This window comes from Pseudophryne corroboree, chromosome 11, assembly GCF_028390025.1.
Source record: "Pseudophryne corroboree isolate aPseCor3 chromosome 11, aPseCor3.hap2, whole genome shotgun sequence".
Lineage (NCBI taxonomy): Eukaryota > Metazoa > Chordata > Amphibia > Anura > Myobatrachidae > Pseudophryne > Pseudophryne corroboree.
This window is the reverse complement of record NC_086454.1, coordinates 224,360,059-224,377,498: the sequence shown is the minus strand read 5'-3', so window position 1 is coordinate 224,377,498 and position 17,440 is coordinate 224,360,059. Positions and strand designations below refer to the sequence as shown.

Below are 17,440 nucleotides of genomic sequence, written 5' to 3'. Positions count from 1 at the left end.
GGGAGGAGCCAGTGCACACCAGATAGTACCTAATCTTTCTTTTAGAGTGCCCAGTCTCCTGCGGAGCCCGTCCATTCCCCATGGTCCTTACGGAGTACCCAGCATCCACTACGGACTACGAGAAATAGAATTACCGGTGAGTAAATTCTTATTTTTTTCGAATGCATTTCTTTGCTTGAGACTTATTCTACGTAGGGCGCTAGAGTAGTTAAGAAAACTGTTATTAGGATCACAATCTTTTACTTATTGTATTAGACTTGCTTTTTTTACTTTTTTTGTATTTACAATTAAGTAAATTATACAAAATTCTTTTTTTTTCTTTTTTTTACAAAGAAGGAAATGAAAAGGAACAAAGCTCACCAATCAGAGAGCTCAATTTATGAATAACACATTAAAGAATATATGTATAAACTGAACTTCGCATAAAATTTAAATTCCCCTCATAGTACTAGATATACAGATAAATTCAGTTAGTGCCAAGTTTTCCGACAGTCGGAAAATCAACACTAATTCGGCCTTTGGATATTTGATAGCGGGCGTTTTTAACAGTTTTTTGGTCCATTTTCGCCATTCCTTTTCAGTTTGTTTGTTTTTGTGTCGAGTTGGCATGGGTGAAAACGGACCAAAAAAAACTCAAATGTCCGCAAATTCGACAAAACACATGGATTGGCGGCGAATTTTTCGACTAGATAAAAAAACGGCACGGGCATTGAATAGATCAAATGTCAATTCGACCTAAAAATGGGCGAAACGTACAGGTTTTTTCCGACTGGTCGAAAACATGGCACTAAATGAATACCCCCCCATACTATGTCCCACCTGACTGGTAACTTGGTCAAGTAAAAGATAACGGTGATAAGTATTAACATACTGTATATTAAAGGTTGTTAAATTCTTGAATCAATCTCATTGCTAAATGTATATTGCCACACACTGTAAATAAAGTTTAGAGTTGGCATAATCCTTCAGCAAATTCTCCCTAGTCACAATTTTTCATATTAGAATAAAAGAAAGTATGTGATTAGTGATTAACGAAATGGGGGTAGATTTTCTAAGGTGGAGACGTTGCCCATAGCAACCAATCCGATTCTATCAATTTCTAGAATGCAATAGAGAAATTATAGGTAGCATTTGATTGATTGCTATGGGCAATGCCTCCAGTTTTCATTTTTACAAGCTTTAGTAAATCTAGCCCATAGTGTTTTACCACTCCATGTTCTGATAAGCATATATGTGGTGGAAAAATCCAAATATAATTCTTATTAAAATAGCCTCTGTGGCCACACCTAGCTGTCACTGATAGGGGCTGTGTTAATAACTTAATTCAAGGAGTCAAAGATAGAAAATGAAGCACACAAAGAACACCAACAGGCTTTTCACTCAAAAAAGGATATATATCAAAGCTTTGAGAGAGAGAGAGAAGGTGGAGAGAGATAAAGTACCAACCAATCAGCTCCTATCTTGTAATTTTTGAAGCACAGCCTGTAAACTGACAGAAGCTGATTTGTTAGTGCTTATCTCGCACCACTTTAACTCTCTCCAAGCTTTGATAAAACTTCCCCCAAGCCTTTGTCACGGCAACCTCCTCCTATCTGGCATTTAGCCTCACTCATTAAGTCCCCCACCTATCCATCAGAATTACCGCGCCAAGACTGATCTCCCTCTCATGCTTCTTCACATCCACTGCTCCACTCCACAAATTACTGCCATCCTACAACCTCTCTGAAAAGCCATCTCTTTACTAGAGTCTACTCTACCCCATGATCTCCTCTCTCAGCCACACTTCTTTTGTCTCAGCCTTGCCATTTTCCACTAGAATGTAAGCCCTCGCTACCTTTTGATTTATTTTGTCTAATTTTTCTTATCCTAGATGTATGTGCATTCCCCACTGTCGACTATCAGGTGCGCTATATGGTGTCTTATAAATAGATACCAGTAATAAAATTGAATTTAATGTATCAGTGCTGAAAATATTGGATACCTTCTGGAATGACTTCAATGACGCTTTCAGGTTTTGGTTAAAAATATTTTTAAGTGCAAACAACCTCTGTCATAAAAAACTCGCTGAAAACATAATTCAGCCGTATTGGAAAGAAATTAATAATTCAAATTCAGTGGTAGTAAATATACTATAATGCAAATATATACAATCCCTGTACATTCTGTTTATATCACTGGAATTTTTTATTTTTTTTGTATAGGATCCCAAGAATGCTTTATTGAATCTATCGCAGAGGATAAAGCAGATGCTTCGTCAAATGAGGTGGCTCAAATGGACACGGCATTGTATGCACAGCCTTTACTTAAGGAAATTACCACTCCTAATTCAGAACAAACCCATAAGGGAAAAAACAAAAATGGTGTTTCAATGAATGATGAAAGGGAAGGCGCATGGGATGTTTTTGCAAGAATTGAAAGTGAACAAACTGTGGATGTTTTTGAGAGCGTTCTAAATGAAGAAACAGAGGACGCTATTATGAATGATAAAAAGGAAGAAGCAGAGGACGTTATTGCGAGTGATGAAAAAGTAGAAGCAGAGGACAATATTGTGAGCGATGGAAGTGAAGAAACAGAGGACATTATTGAGAGTGATGAAAGAGAAGAAGCAGGTATTACAAATGATGAGAGGGAAGAAGCAGAGAGCATTATTGAGAGCGATGAAATATTAGAAGTTGAAGACATTATTGCGAGCGATGAAAGTAAAGAAGCAGAGGACATTATTGAGAGCAATGAAAGAGTAGGAGCAGAGGACACTATTGAGAGCGATGAAAGTGAAGAACCAGAGGATCTTATTGAGAGTTATGAAAAAGAAGAAGCAGAGGACATTGAGAGCGATGAAAGTGAAGAAGCAGAGGAAATTATTAAGAGCAATGAAAGAGTAGAAGCAGAGGACACTATTGAGAGCGATGAAAGTGAAGAAGCAGAGGATCTTATTGAGAGTTATGAAAGTGAAGAAGCAGAGGACATTGAGAGTGATGAAAGAGAAGAAGCAGTCACAGATACAGTAAGTGTGAATGTTCAACCTAAACGTGCAGATAAAAGCAGACAAAAATCTGACGCATCAATGAAATATACTAAAGACATTGGATCAAGTGGCGGTGTCGGAGAAGAAATTCACCCTGACTTCATGGATATTGAAAGTAGTGCACAATATGAACAGAACCAGTCCAATGCAATCTGGACTGGAAAGCTAACTGGACTGAATACATCTCCTGAGATGCAGAATTCGAGGCGCAATGAAGGTATGTAATACAATAAATATAGTGTTGGCAACATGTATCCTCCTGAAGTGACACAATTAGCATTTGTATTTTACACAGAGATAGGCTGACATGAATTTAGGCCATAAAACTGTAATATTACAATTCTAAACATGTAAGCTACTGTGCGTGTATGTATATATATATATATATATATATATATATATATGTGTGTATATATATATATATATATATATATATATATAATATACCAGTCGGCGGCAGTCACGGCTCCATCAAAAGGATGATACAGAGGCGGTCTGAGTAGCCAACGTTTCAATGTTTGAAACACAACATTTTCATCAAGCAAAATGTTGCCTTTCAAACATTGAAACGTTGACTACTCAGACCGCGTGTGTCATCCTTCTGATGGAGCCGTGTGTGCCGCCGACTGGTATATTATACGTCTGGTCACCATTTGGTCACCTGAGGAGGGCACTGGTCTTTCATGAATTTAAATAGTTACCTGCTTTGGAGTGCTGCGTTCACTGCTATGATATATATATATATATATATATATATATATCTATCCACAATCTGCCGGCAGTCAAAGGAAAAAATCCAGCTGCTCAGGTGCCACTCCAAAAGCAAATAGCATACCGAAGCTAAATTTCAGTGTATTGGGAATAACATCAGCAAACGTTTTTGAGGCCGAAGCCCCGTCCTAAGGCCGCTGTAGAATTTGTATTGGCCTGAGGACGGGGCTTCGGCCTCGAAAACGTTTGCTGATGTTATTCCCAATACATTGAAATTTTGCTTCGATTACAGTCTTTGAGTGCCTTCTGTGTGGAATTTTACATATACACACACAGCAAACCATGTTCCAAAAGTTTGGACACGCTTTCCCATTCAATGGTTTTTATTTATTTTAATTATTTTCTACATTGTAGATTAATACTGAAGACATGAAAACTATGAAAGAACACATATGGAAATATGTTGTAAACAACAAACTGTTAAACAAAATATGTTTTATATTTCTCTAGCATCCATAAGGGTTGTTGGGGGAAACCAATACGATGGGGTATAGACGGGGTCCAAAGACCGGCCTTATGAGGTGCAGAGCCTCTTCCCCGCTGCAGGACTACCGTTCTGAGGGGTTGTTGTTCAGCGGGGCACTGCACCTTGGCTGTCGCAGCACGCTGCACAACCCTAACGCTGCCTGAAGGTGACATCGGTGGTGAGTACAAACAGGGGGACCCATTAGGAGGGGTCCCCCGGTTCAAAGTGCGGCTGACCAGGGGCGCGGTGTACGGGACCCTCCCGGGGGGGTCCCGCTAAGATCCCCCGTGTAGAACTGGCACAGCAAGGCTTGACAAGCACTTGTGTGATGTTTTAAGATCAAAAGGAAACTTTTGTCAGTATAATAAATGTATGTAACTCCTGCGCCATAGGAGGGGGCGGAGCTACCTCAGAGCGGGACCTGAAGCGTTTTGGCACCTTCCTCTGCTTACTGCAGCACAGACAGCACACACAGCGCTTCCTGGTCCTCAGACACGCTGGATATCTTGTACAGGGTGTAACAAAGGGGGAGAGCTGCTTTTGTACACTATCCTGATCCTATATTTATAGGACAGTGTGACAGGACGGTTCCGTACGAAAGCACTCACCGCTTTCGCGTCCCCCCGCACCCTGTGCATAGAATGGAAGGTTAGGTCACACGGGATCTGACCACATAGGGGATTCCCGCTTACCGTCAGTAACCGCCTGTTGCTGACTCCACCCACTGTGCTGTGGGCGGGTTTATGCTGCCACCACCAAACTCCTAACCTGCCGTGGCGTTTGGAACCACGGTTCTGCTCTGTATGTGCCGACACACTGTGTGGTGTTGACGAATACTTGCTAGGCCTCTACCGGTAGCTGGCGGAGGGCGGAACTTGGAGACGTTAGGTGCTTCCCTGGACAGCCGGAGGACGGGGCTATGTTTGGCATAACCCTGTAGGTCACAAGATGAAGCAATCTTCTTGAGGCAGATGATGTTTATTTGCTCAATAATAGTCTTAAAAAAGACTCTTCCCTATTGCTAGGGGCAACAGCATACAGCAAGATGTTCCAGCAGAATGAAGATGGTACAAATACAATTTTCATGGGGCAACTGCCCTACTTTAATCCTACTCCAATACACATTACCACAGGGGGTAAGCCCGCCCTGTGGTGTACAACCAATCAATGTTTACCCATGGGCTGTGCATGCCTTGGTCACATGCACAGCTAACATTGTTCTCTATGGACAGTGGGGAGTGGTCACTCTCCTTTGTCTGTCCCATCCTGGAGGATCAGGATACGCCCCGGTGCCGTTCAGTCTAGGCTGGGGGAAGTTTTCCCGCCTAAACTGACTTCCAGAAACCTGCCCGGGACCTAGCCCACTGCCTGCAGCCTGGATTTGGGCTCCAGAGCTGGGCAGCCTAGATCCCCGGTCAAGGTTTCCTAGCCACTACGGGTGATCTCCATGGAGCTCCAGAAAACCACTCAGCTTGTTTCAAAGCTGAGCTTCTCCTCTCTCTCCCAATGCCACTTTCAAGTGTGAGGCTGGAAGGGAAAGTATTCCGTTTTTGGGGAAAAGGTCTGGAAGGGAAAGTATTCCGTTTTTGGGGAAAAGGTCTGGGAGAATCCATCAGCCTGCACAGCCATGGATTCCCCCTCCTGGGACACACAACCAAGTAAGTGCATTTTACCTTTAAATACATCACATTTAAAATACACTGTACATTCCCCTTTAAATATACACTGAGCCTGTGCCCTGCACAGGCTCCACATACCCAGGCACTGCAGTGCCTCACATCACACTGTATACATTATTACATTTAAAACAACGCTTAGTTTTGTTTTTAATTACTGTGCCCAGCGCTAATCGCTGGGCTCCCCTAGCCCTGCAGCCTGGCTGCTAGGGCTCTCTCTCAGTGCTGGAGGTAGGGGGCTGGCTTCCCCCATCCTCCAGCCTGCCTGCCTGCCACTGGGGTCCAGGGAGCATGCTCTCTCTGTCCCCCCAGAGCGGCACTCACATTGTGGCCTCGCCGCACGGTGCAGCGCACCCCCCTGATCGGAAGCCCGGCGGCTGGGACAAGCGTCCTGCCCTTTGCAGCGCTGAGGTGCAGGGAGTGTAGCTCCCGGACCCCAGCACTCACTAGCATAATCATCCCCCCGCCACCAGGGAGCAGGCTAGCCCGGTCCCCTGTGTGCGGCGCTGAGCATTGTGGCCTCGCCGCAGCGTCCGGCGGGGAGCCGGGCTGCGGCGCACCCCCCTTGCCGCCTAGCAACCTGGGACATTCATCCCGGCTGCCGCGGCTGGCCGCCTCCAGCGTGCTGAGGCGCCGGGAGCAGAGCTCCCGTACCCCAGCACAGGCACCACAGAGCGCGCTGCAGCGGGAGCTGAGCTCCCAGCCGCAGTGGCTCCCCCTTCTCGCCCCGGCGCGCACACATAGCTAGTGCGCCGGGGGGCTGTGCTCGCTGCCGCGGTCGCCGGGAGCAGAGCTCCCGGACTCCGGCGGCACACACCTGATGGCTGCAGCAGGAGCTGATCTCCCGGCTGCAGCGGTTCCCCTCTCCCCAGGCGCGCACACACTGCTCAGCGCGCCGGGGGCTGCCCTCACTGCCGCAGTCGCCTGAGAGGTCCGGGACCGCGGCACACCTTTAAAGTACATTTTTAAACATTTGTAAACACACGGTGCCTAGCGCTCACACTATTTTAAATATGGCGCCAAGCGCCCATTGTCCTCATAATGGCGCCGGGCACTAGGGGTTAACCCCTTCAGTGCCGCGGCGGCCATTGTCCACGTGAGCTGGGGGTCTCTCCGGCCACAGACCATAATTGTTAGTGTTTTCTGTATTATAGGGAGCTGACAGCCTCACTTCGGCTGTGCAGCTCAGGGTGTGCTGGTGTCCTCTCTCTCTCTCTGTGTCTCCACTCACATACAGTAGGGCAGGCTTGCATTAGAACTGTCTGTGTTTATGTGTATGTTGTTGTGCTTACTGTGAATATGGGTAAACACAAGCTGTGCAGTATATGTCACACTAGATTCTCTCCCTTATCGAATGACTCTGTTTCCAGTGAACAATGCAGTCAATCTTCACAAATTAGTGAAGGTGCTTGGGGAGAGGGTCCAGAGCCCCACTGGTTATGGTCTCTTTAAACTATGATGTCAGATATGTCACCCCAGCTCACTGCTAATGTGCAGAAAACTTAGCTACTACAACAAGCTGTTGCAGATTTAGCTGCAAGGGCTGGTGCACAGCCCCCCCTTCTCTCTCACGCAGGTCCTCAGTAGCGTGGATTACCTGCTCTGCTATATGATTCCTGATGATATACAGGAAGATGGGGGTGACCTGGACCCCATTAGTGGGGATCCCGATGCCGCTCAGGATATTAAACCCCTCATTTTGGCTATAAGGGATGTGTTAAAGTTCCTCTAGAGGACGCTGCGTCACAGCAGTTGTTTTTCTTTGTACAAAACAAGCCTAATGTCACTTTCCCTGATTCTACAGAGTTAGATGACTTATTCAAACAGGCCTGGAAAAATCCAGACAAAAATTTCCAAGTGTCCAAAAAGTTTTTGCACACTTTCCCATTTGCTCCTGAAGGTAGAAAATTTTGGGAGGAACCCCCTGGGGTGTATGTCTCAGTCTCTCGCCTATCTAAAAAGGCAGTGCTGCCCGCCCCAGGCTCCTTTACCATGAAGGATCCTGGGGATAGGAAGAAAGAGACTACCCTAAAATCTATATACACAACAGTCGGTATATCACAAAGACCGGTCATTGCGGGTTGTTGGATGGACCCATGCTATTCATTCTTGGGCCACTCAGATTCAGGGGGGCCTCTCAGGGGATATGCCCTTAGTTACTATGGTAACCCTCCTGAAGCACATTCAGGACACTACCCGTGTCCTCTGTGATTCGCTCAAGGAGATGGGGAACATTAATGCTGACTTCTTCTATGACAGTGTCGGCATGCAGGGCCTTGTGGTTGCCTCAGTGGATTGGACGCAGAATCCAAACGTAGTGTGGAATCCTTCCCCTTTTCTGGGGAATGACTTTTTGGGGTCGAATTGGATACCTGGATTTCCAAAGTTACGGCTGGGAAATCCACGTTTCTTCCCTCTGGGGCCCCGCCGGCGAGACACTCCTATCCGGGGCCGTCTGTCCAGTCCTTTTGGTCCTACGGATTTTGATCTAAGGCCAGAGGTGCCTCCAATGCGGCTAGAGGCACCAGAGGTAAGTCCAGAAAACCTGCAAGCACCAGTTCTCAGGAACAGTCCACCGGTTCTGCTTCCACTAAGGACTCAGCGTGACGGTGCCCACCCACCCTGAGGGGATCTCGAGGTGGGAGCTCGACCGCGCCACTTCAGCCGCGTCTGGGAGACCTCCTGCCAGGATGCCTGGATCAGAGATCTCGTTTCTCAGGGCTACAGGCTGAAACTTGACAGTAGTCCCCCTCAATGATTTTTCAAATCAAGCTTGCCAGCTCTGGAGGATATGCAGGTTACGTTGCAACAGGCAATCCGATAGTTGGTTCAGTCCTGCGTCATTGTTCCCGTTCCAGTACCGCAATGCTGCACGGGGTTTTACTCAAACCTGTTTGTGGTGCCGAAACCGGACGGTACGGTCAGACCCATTTTGAATCTCAAATCCTTGAAACCTTACTTGAATGTGTTCAAGTTCATGATGGGATCCCTGCGTGCCTGGAAGAACAGGAATTTATGGTCTCCTTGGATATCAAGGATGCTTATCTCCATATTCCGATTTAGCCACCTCATCAGGCGTACCTGCGGTTTGCCCTGCTGGACAATCACTTCCAATTCCAGGCACTTCCTTTCGGCCTGTCCACAGCCCCGAGGGTATTCATAAAGGTGATGGCGGAGATGATGTTCCAACTCAGGGTCCAGGGGGTCAATGTGGACCCTTCTCTGGACGAACTTCTAATAAAGTCACGATCCAGGGAGCTTTTGTTGCTCCATATTGACCGCACCCATCCATCTTCTTTTGGACCATGGATGGATCCTCAGCTTACAGAAGTCCCACCTGGAGCCAACTCAGAGGCTCCTGTCCATGGGGATGTTGCTGGATACTGTGGCCCAGAAGATGTTTCTACCAGAGGACAAGGCGAAAACACTTCAGGAGATGGTTCGCATGGTGCTCTGGCCTACTCGAGTGTCCATCCATCTTTGCATAAGATTGCTGGGAAAAATTGTTGCCTCATACGAGGTGATCCAGTATGGGAGGTTCCATGCCAGAACATTTCTATTGGATCTCCTGAGCAAGTGGTCCGGATCGCATCTCCAGAAGCACCGGATGATTCAGCTGTCACCTCAGGCCAGGATTTCCCTCCTTTGGTGGCTACAGTCCTCCAATCTCTTGGAGGGCCGGAGTTTCGGGATTCAGGATTGGACCCTCCTCATGACGGATGCAAGTCTACGGGTATGGGGAGCTGTCACCCAAGGGGCGCAGTTCCAGGGCAGGTGGTCAGTCCACGAGGCCCTTCTTCCGATCAACATCACGCGATCCATGTACAGTCGGACAACGCCACGGCAGTGGCGTATATAAATCGTCAAGGAGGGACAAAAAGCAGAGCCTGCATGCGTCAAAAATACTCCTGGGGGAAAGGAATGCAAGAGCAATGTCCGCAATCTTCATTCCGGGTGTGGACAACTGGGAGGCGACATGATGGCTTCTCGGCTCAATAAGAAACTTCCCTGGTACTGCTCACGGCCCAGGGACCCTCAGGCGAGGGTGGTCTACCTGTTTCCTCCGATTCCATTGCTCCCAAGGGTGCTAAAGCGAATCAGGCATCAGGGTGTCCAGGCAATTCTGATTGCCCCAGATTGGCCTCAGAGGGCGTGGTACGTGGATCTTCTGGACATGTCCGTCGAAGACCCTTGGCCTTTACCACTAAGAGATCTTTTTCAACAAGGACCGTTCGTCTACCCGGACTTACGGCAACTTTGTTTGACGGCATGGAGGTTGAGCGGCACATCCTAGCTCACAAGGGCCTTTCCAAAAAGGTTATTGCTACCATGGTTCAGGCCAGAAAATTTGTAACATCAAAACACTATCATCATATCTGGAGGAGATATGTCTCTTGGTGCGAGGAACGCCTGCAGTATTTCACTTGGGACGTTTCCTGCAGGCTGGTGTGGATAAGGGCTTACGCCTGGGTTCCATTAAGGTCCAGATTTCAGCCATCTCCATTTTCTTCCAGAAGAAATTGGCAGTGTTGCCTGAAGTTCAGACCTTCTTGTAAGGGGTACTCCACATACAACCACCTTTTGTGTGCCTACGGCACCCTGGGATTTGGATGTAGTGTAGGCATTTCTACAGACTTCCTGGTTTGAACCGCTCATGACGGTAGAAGACAAGTACCTCACGTGAAAGACGGTGATATTACTGGCCCTGTCTCAACGTGTTTTTAGAATTGGTGGCCTTGTCATGTAAAAGTCCGTACTTGGTCTTTTTTTTACGAGGACAGAGCGCAGCTCAGAACTAGACAGCAGTTCCTGCCGAAGGTTGTCTCCGCATTTCATCTGAATCAACTTATTGTGGTTCCGTCCAGTTCTGATGCTTCTGCTCCTCCGGAGGCATTGGATGCTGTGCGTGCCTTGAAGATCTATGTCAAGCGCATAGCTCGGGTCAGAAAAATGGATTCCTTGTTTGTGCTCTATGAGCGCAGAAAAAGTGTTGCCCTGCTTCAAAGCAGTCCATTGCTCGTTGGATTAGGCTTACTATCCAACAGGCCTATGTGTCGGCAGCCTTACCCGTTCCTAAGTCTCTAAAGGCCCACTCTACAAGATCAGTGGGCTCTTCCTGGGCGGCTGCCTGTGGTGTCTCGGCCTTGCAACTGTGCCGAGCTGCTACCTGGTCTTGGAAGAATACTTTTTGTGAAGTTCTACAAATTTGATACCCTGGCCAAAGAGGATACCCAGTTTGGGCAGGCGGTGCTGCAGCAGTCTCCGCACATTCCCGCCCATTCTGGAAGCTTTGGGACATCCCCATCGTACTAGTTTCCCCCATTATCCCTTATGGATGCTAGAGAAAATAGGATTTTAATACTTACCGGTAAATCCTTTTCTCCATAAGGGATATTGGGGGTCATTCAGACCTGATCGCACGCTACTGTTTTCGCAGCACAGCGATCAGGTCACCACTACGCATGCATATGCACCGTAATGCGCAGGCGCGTCATACGGGTACAAAGCGGATCGTTGCTGTGCAATGGATTTAGCAAAGAATCCATTCGCACAGCCGATCGCAGGGAGATTGACAGGAAGAAGGCGTTTTTGGGTGGCAACTGACCATTTTCTGGGAGTGCCGTGGAAACGCAGGCGTGTCTAGGCGTTTGCAGGGTGGGTGTCTGACGTCAATTCCGGGACCTGACAGGCTGAAGTGATCGCAGTGGCTGAGTAAGTTCAGAGCTACTCAGAAACTGCACAAAAACTTTTTGCACAGCTCCCCTGCACAAGCAGTCGCACACTTGCTATGCTAAAATACACTCCCCCATAGGCGGCGACTATCTGATCTCACGGCTTAAAAAAACTGCTACTGTGCGATCAACTCGGAATGATCCCCCATTGGGTGCCCGCCTCAGTGCGTGGACTTTTCTGCAGGTTCTTTTTCTATAGTTACCTCTTCCTTCTCTCATATATGTCCTTTCTCCTTCGGGCACGTTTTTACCTATAACTGCCTGTGGAAGGGGGCATAGAGGTGGAGCCAGCACACCCAGTTGAAGATATTTAAAGTGCACTGGCTCCTTTGGACCCCGTCTTTACCCCATCGTACTAGTTTCCCCCAATATCTCTTATGAACTACGAAAAATGGATTTACCATTAGGTATTAAAATCCTATTTTTAGATTCCTCAAGGTAGCCCCCTTTTGCTTTGATGACCGCTTTGCACACTCTTGGCATTCTCTCAATCAGCTTCATGAGGTAGTCTCCTGGAATGGTTTTCCAACAGTTTTGAAGGAGTTCCCAGAGGTGCTGAGCACTTGTCTGCTTTTCCTTCACTCTGCAGTCCAACTCATCCCAATCCATCTCAATTGGGTTTAGGTCTGATGATTGTGGAGGCCAGGTCATCTGATGCAGCACTCAATCACTTTCCTTCTTAGTCAAGTAGCCCTTACATAGCATGGAGGTGTGTTTGGGGTCATTGTCTTGTTGAAAAACAAATGATGGTCCCAGTAAGCGTAAACCAGATGGGATGTCATTGTGCGCAGAATGTTGTGGTAGGCATGCTGGTTAAGTGTGCCTTGAATTTTGAATAAATCACCAACAGTGTCACCAGCAAAGCACCCCAACACCATCACACCTCCTCCTCCATGCTTCACAGTGGGAACCACACATGCAAAAACCATCCGCTCACCTTCTCTACATCTCACAAAGACACTGCGGTTGGAACCAAAAATCTCAAATTTGGACTCATCAGACCAAAATACAGATTTCCACTGGTCTAATGTCCATTCCTTGTGTTTCTTGGCCCAAACAATTCTCCTCTTCTTCTTCTTCTTGTTCATCCTCAGTAGTGGCTTCTTCGCTGCAATTCGACCATGAATGCCTGATTCACGCAGTCTCCTCTGAACAGTTGATGTTGAGATTTGTTTGCTACTTGAACTCTGAAGAATTTATGTTGGCTCTAATCTGAGGTGCTGTTAAGTAGCGGTTTCTGAGGCTGGTAACGCTTATGAACTTATCCTCTGCAGCAGAGGTTACTCTTGGTCTTCCTTTCCTGGGGCGGACCTCATGAGAGCCAGTTTCATCATAGCCTTTGATGTTTTTTGCAGCTGCACTTGATACATTAAAAGATCTTGACATTTTCCATATCGACTGACTTTCATGTCTTAAAGTAATGATGGACTGTCGTTTCTCTTTGCCGAGTTGAGTGGTTCGTGCCATAATATGGATTACAACAGTAGTCAAATAGGGGTGTCCACTGTGTACTATCCCTACCTCTGCACAACACAACTGATGGTCTCAAACACATTAAGAAGGCAAGTAATTCCACAGATTGACTCTTAACAAGGCACACCCGTTAATTCAAAACAATTCCAGGAGAGCTGATTGAGAGAATGCCAAGAGTGTGCAAAACTGTCATCAAAGCAAAAGGGGGCTACTTTGAGGAATCTAAAATATAAAACATATTTTGATTTGTTTAACACTTTTGCGTTTACAACATAATTCCATATGTGTTCTTTCATAGTTTTGATGTCTTCAGTATTAATCTACAACATGGAAAATAATAAAAAAATAATAAAAACCATTGAATGAGAAGGTGTGTCCAAACTTTTGGCTGGTACTGTATATATACAGTGCATCCAGAAAGTATTCACAGCGCTTCACTTTTTCCACATTTTGTTATGTTACAGCCTTATTCCAAAATGAAATAAATTCATTATTTCCCTCAAAAACCTGCACACAATACCTCATAATGACAATGTGAAAAAAGTTTATTTGTGATTTTCGCAAATTTATTAAAAATAAAAAACTAAGAACTCACATGTACATAAGTATTCACAACCTTTGCCATGAAGCTCAAAACTGAGCTCAGGTGCGTCCTGTTTCCACGGATCATCCTTGAGATGTTCCTATAGCTTAATTGGAGTCCACATGTGGTAAATTCAGTTGTTTGGACATGATCTGGAAAGGCACACACCTGTCTATATAAGATCCCACACGTGACAGTGCATGTCTGATCACAAATCAAGCATGAAGTCAAAGGAATTGTCTGTAGACCTCCGAGACAGAATTATCTCGACGCACAAATCTGTGGAAGGATACAGAAAAATATCTGCTGCTTTGAAGGTCCCAATGAGCACAGTGGCCTCCATCATCCATAAATGGAAGAAGATCGGAACCACCAGGCCGGCTGTCTAAACTATGCGATCTGGGAAGAAGGGCTCTAGTCAGGGAGGTGACCAAGAACCCAATGGTTACTCTTTCAGAGCTACAGCATTCCTCTGTGGAGAGAGGAGAACCTTCCAGATGGACAACCATCTCTGCAGCAATCCACCAATCAGGCCTGTATGGTAGAGTGGCCAGACGGAAGCCACACCTTAGTAAAAAAAAAAAAGCACATGGCAGCCCGTCTGGAGTTTGCCAAATGCACCTGAAGGACTCTCAGACCATGAGAAAAAAAATCTCTGGTCTGGTGAGACAAAGTTTGAACTCTTTGGCGTGAATGCCAGGTGTCATGTTTGGAGGAAACCAAGCACCGCTCATCACCAGGCCAATACCATCCCTATAGTGAAGCATGGTGGTGGCAGCATCATGCTGTGGGGATGTTTTTCAGCAGCAGGAACTGGGAGACTAGTCAGAGCGCTCTTGACCTCAGACTGGGGCGAAAGTTCATCTATTAGCGGGACAACGACCTAAGCACACAGCCAAAATGTCAAAGGAGTGACTTCAGGACAATTCTGTGAATGTCCTCGAGTGGCCCAGCCAGAGCCCAGACTTGAATCCGATTGAACATCTCTGGAGAAATCTGAAAATGGCTGTGCACCGACGCTTCCCATCCAACCTGATGGAGCTTGAGAGGTGCTGCAAAGAGGAATGGGCGAAACTGCCCAAAGATAGGTGTGCCAAGCTTGTGGCATCATATTCAGAAATACTTGAGGCTCTAATTGCTGCCAAAGGTGCACCGACAAAGTATTAAGCAAAGACTGTGAATACTTATGTACATGTGATTTCTTAGTTTCTTATTTTTAATAAATTTGCAAAAATCACAAAAAAAACTTTTTTTACGTTGTCATTATGGGGTATTGTGTGTAGAATTTTGAGGGGGAAAATGAATGTATTCCATTTTTTAGTAAGGCATAACAAAATGTAGAAAAAGTGAAGCACTGTGAATACTTTCCAGATGCACTGTATGTATGTGTTTGTGTATGTATGTGTGTGTGTATGTGTATATATATATATATATATATATATATATATAATGATATAATGTGTGTGTGTATATATATATATATATATATATATATATGTGTGTGTGTGTATGTATATATATATATGTATATCCTATCATGGACACTTGGAACGGTGAGCAAGTGTCCATGCTAATTATCTGTGCATGAATAAAAGGCATATACAGTACTAGCTGGAGTACTCAGCGTTGCCCGGGATTTTAAGAATGTTTGTTTACAAAAATTAATTTAAATATTAAGCACACAGTATAAATAACATAGTATAAAAAAAGCATGTAAAATGTTATACACATCAATAAAATGAAAACCCAATGTGCTGCTGGGGGACCGTGCTACTTCTGCTATATAACTCTCAGTGTGTGGGTTTGTGCTACCTCCATTCCCCTCCTCACATCATGTCACTGCCCCTGTCACATGCAGCCCTGTCATCACTGACATATCATGCATGTCCTGATGTAGTCTGTGCTGCTGGCCCACCCCTAGGGGTGCTAGTGGTGTGTAACCCCCACAGTGTTTGTTTCCAGAGTGTAAGTAATATGTGTAGCAAGTTTGGTGTAAATTGCTCCAGGCATTCAAGAGTTATGCTGTCTGCTGAAAAACTCTGTGCTGCTTCCTCACCCCCTAGGGGTGTCTTACCCCAACAGTGTTTGTTCCCAACTTGTAAGTCATGTGTACCAAGTTTGTTGTAAATTGGTCAAGGCATTCTGCAGTTATGCTGTCTCCTGAAATACTCTGTGCTGCTGTCCTACACCTAGGGGTGTCTAACCCCCATAGAGTTTGTTCCCAGATTGTAAGTCAGATGTGTACCAAGTTTGGTGTAAATTGCTCCAGGCCTTCCACAGTTATGCTGTCTGCTGACATACTCTGTGCTGCTGTCCCAACCCTAGGGGTGGTAGGGGTGTTTGACCCACATTGTTTGTTTCCCGAGTGTAAGTCATATGTGTACCCAGTTTGTTGTAAATTGGTCTAGCCATTCGGGAGTTATGCTGTCTGCTGAAATACTCTGTGCCGCTGTCCCACCCCTAGGGGTGTTTAACCCCCACAGAGTTTGTTCCCAGATTGTAAGTGAGATGTGTACCAAGTTTGGTGTAAATTGCTCCAGGCCTTCCACCGTTTTGCTGCCTCCTGAAAAACTCTGTGCTGCTGTCCCACCGCTAGGGGTGTCTAACCCCCACAGAGTTTGTTCCAAGATTTTAAGTCAGATGTGTACCAAGTTTGGTGTAAATTGCTCCAGGCCTACCACAGTTTTGCTGTCTGCTGACATACTCTGTGCTGCTGTCCCACCCCTAGGGGTGCTAATGATTTCTGACCCCCATAGTGTTTGTTTCCAGAATGTAAGTCATATGTGTACCAATTTTGTTGTAAATTGCTGCAGGCATTCTAGAGGTATGCTATCTGCTGAAATACTCAGTGCTGCTGCCTCACCCCTAAGGGTGCTAGGGATGTCTTCCTCCCACAGTGTTTGTTGCCAGATTGTAAGGCATATGTGTGCCAGTTTTTGAGTACATTGCTCCAGCAATTCCGAAGTTATGCTGTCTCCCGATATACTCTGTGCTGCTGTCTGTTCCCCTAGGGGTGCTAGGGATTTCAAATAGTTTTCTCTATCGTCCTTGTGGATGCTGGGGTTCCTGAAAGGACCATGGGGAATAGCGGCTCCGCAGGAGACAGGGCACAAAAAGTAAAGCTTTCCGATCAGGTGGTGTGCACTGGCTCCTCCCCCTATGACCCTCCTCCAGACTCCAGTTAGATTTTTGTGCCCGGCCGAGAAGGGTGCAATCTAGGTGGCTCTCCTAAAGAGCTGCTTAGAGAAAGTTTAGCTTAGGTTTTTTATTACAGTGAGTCCTGCTGGCAACAGGATCACTGCAACGAGGGACTTAGGGGAGAAGGAGTGAACTCACCTGCGTGCAGGATGGATTGGCTTCTTGGCTACTGGACATCAGCTCCAGAGGGACGATCACAGGTACAGCCTTGATGGTCACCGGAGCCGCGCCGCCGGCCCCCTTGCAGATGCTGAAGTAAGAAGAGGTCCAGAATCGGCGGCTGAAGACTCCTGCAGTCTTCTAAAGGTAGCGCACAGCACTGCAGCTGTGCGCCATTTTCCTCTCAGCACACTTCACACGGCAGTCACTGAGGGTGCAGGGCGCTGGGAGGGGGGCGCCCTGGGAGGCAAATGAAAACCTTTTTTGGCGAAAAATACCTCACATATAGCCCCCAGAGGCTATATGGAGATATTTAACCCCTGCCAAGATTCACTAAATAGCGGGAGACGAGCCCGC

At 46.4% G+C, this 17,440-nt stretch overlaps 1 protein-coding gene across 1 annotated transcript in view; it reads left to right on the top strand.

Annotated features, from left to right (window-relative positions):
• The window catches only part of CENPT (centromere protein T), a 575,308-nt gene that overhangs the window by 418,726 nt on the left and 139,142 nt on the right, over positions 1-17,440 (top strand). Inside the window, exon 9 of the mRNA XM_063945279.1 lies at positions 2,202-3,242. Within this exon, the coding sequence (XP_063801349.1) occupies positions 2,202-3,242 (1,041 nt within the window). The remainder of the gene's footprint in view (positions 1-2,201; positions 3,243-17,440) is intronic.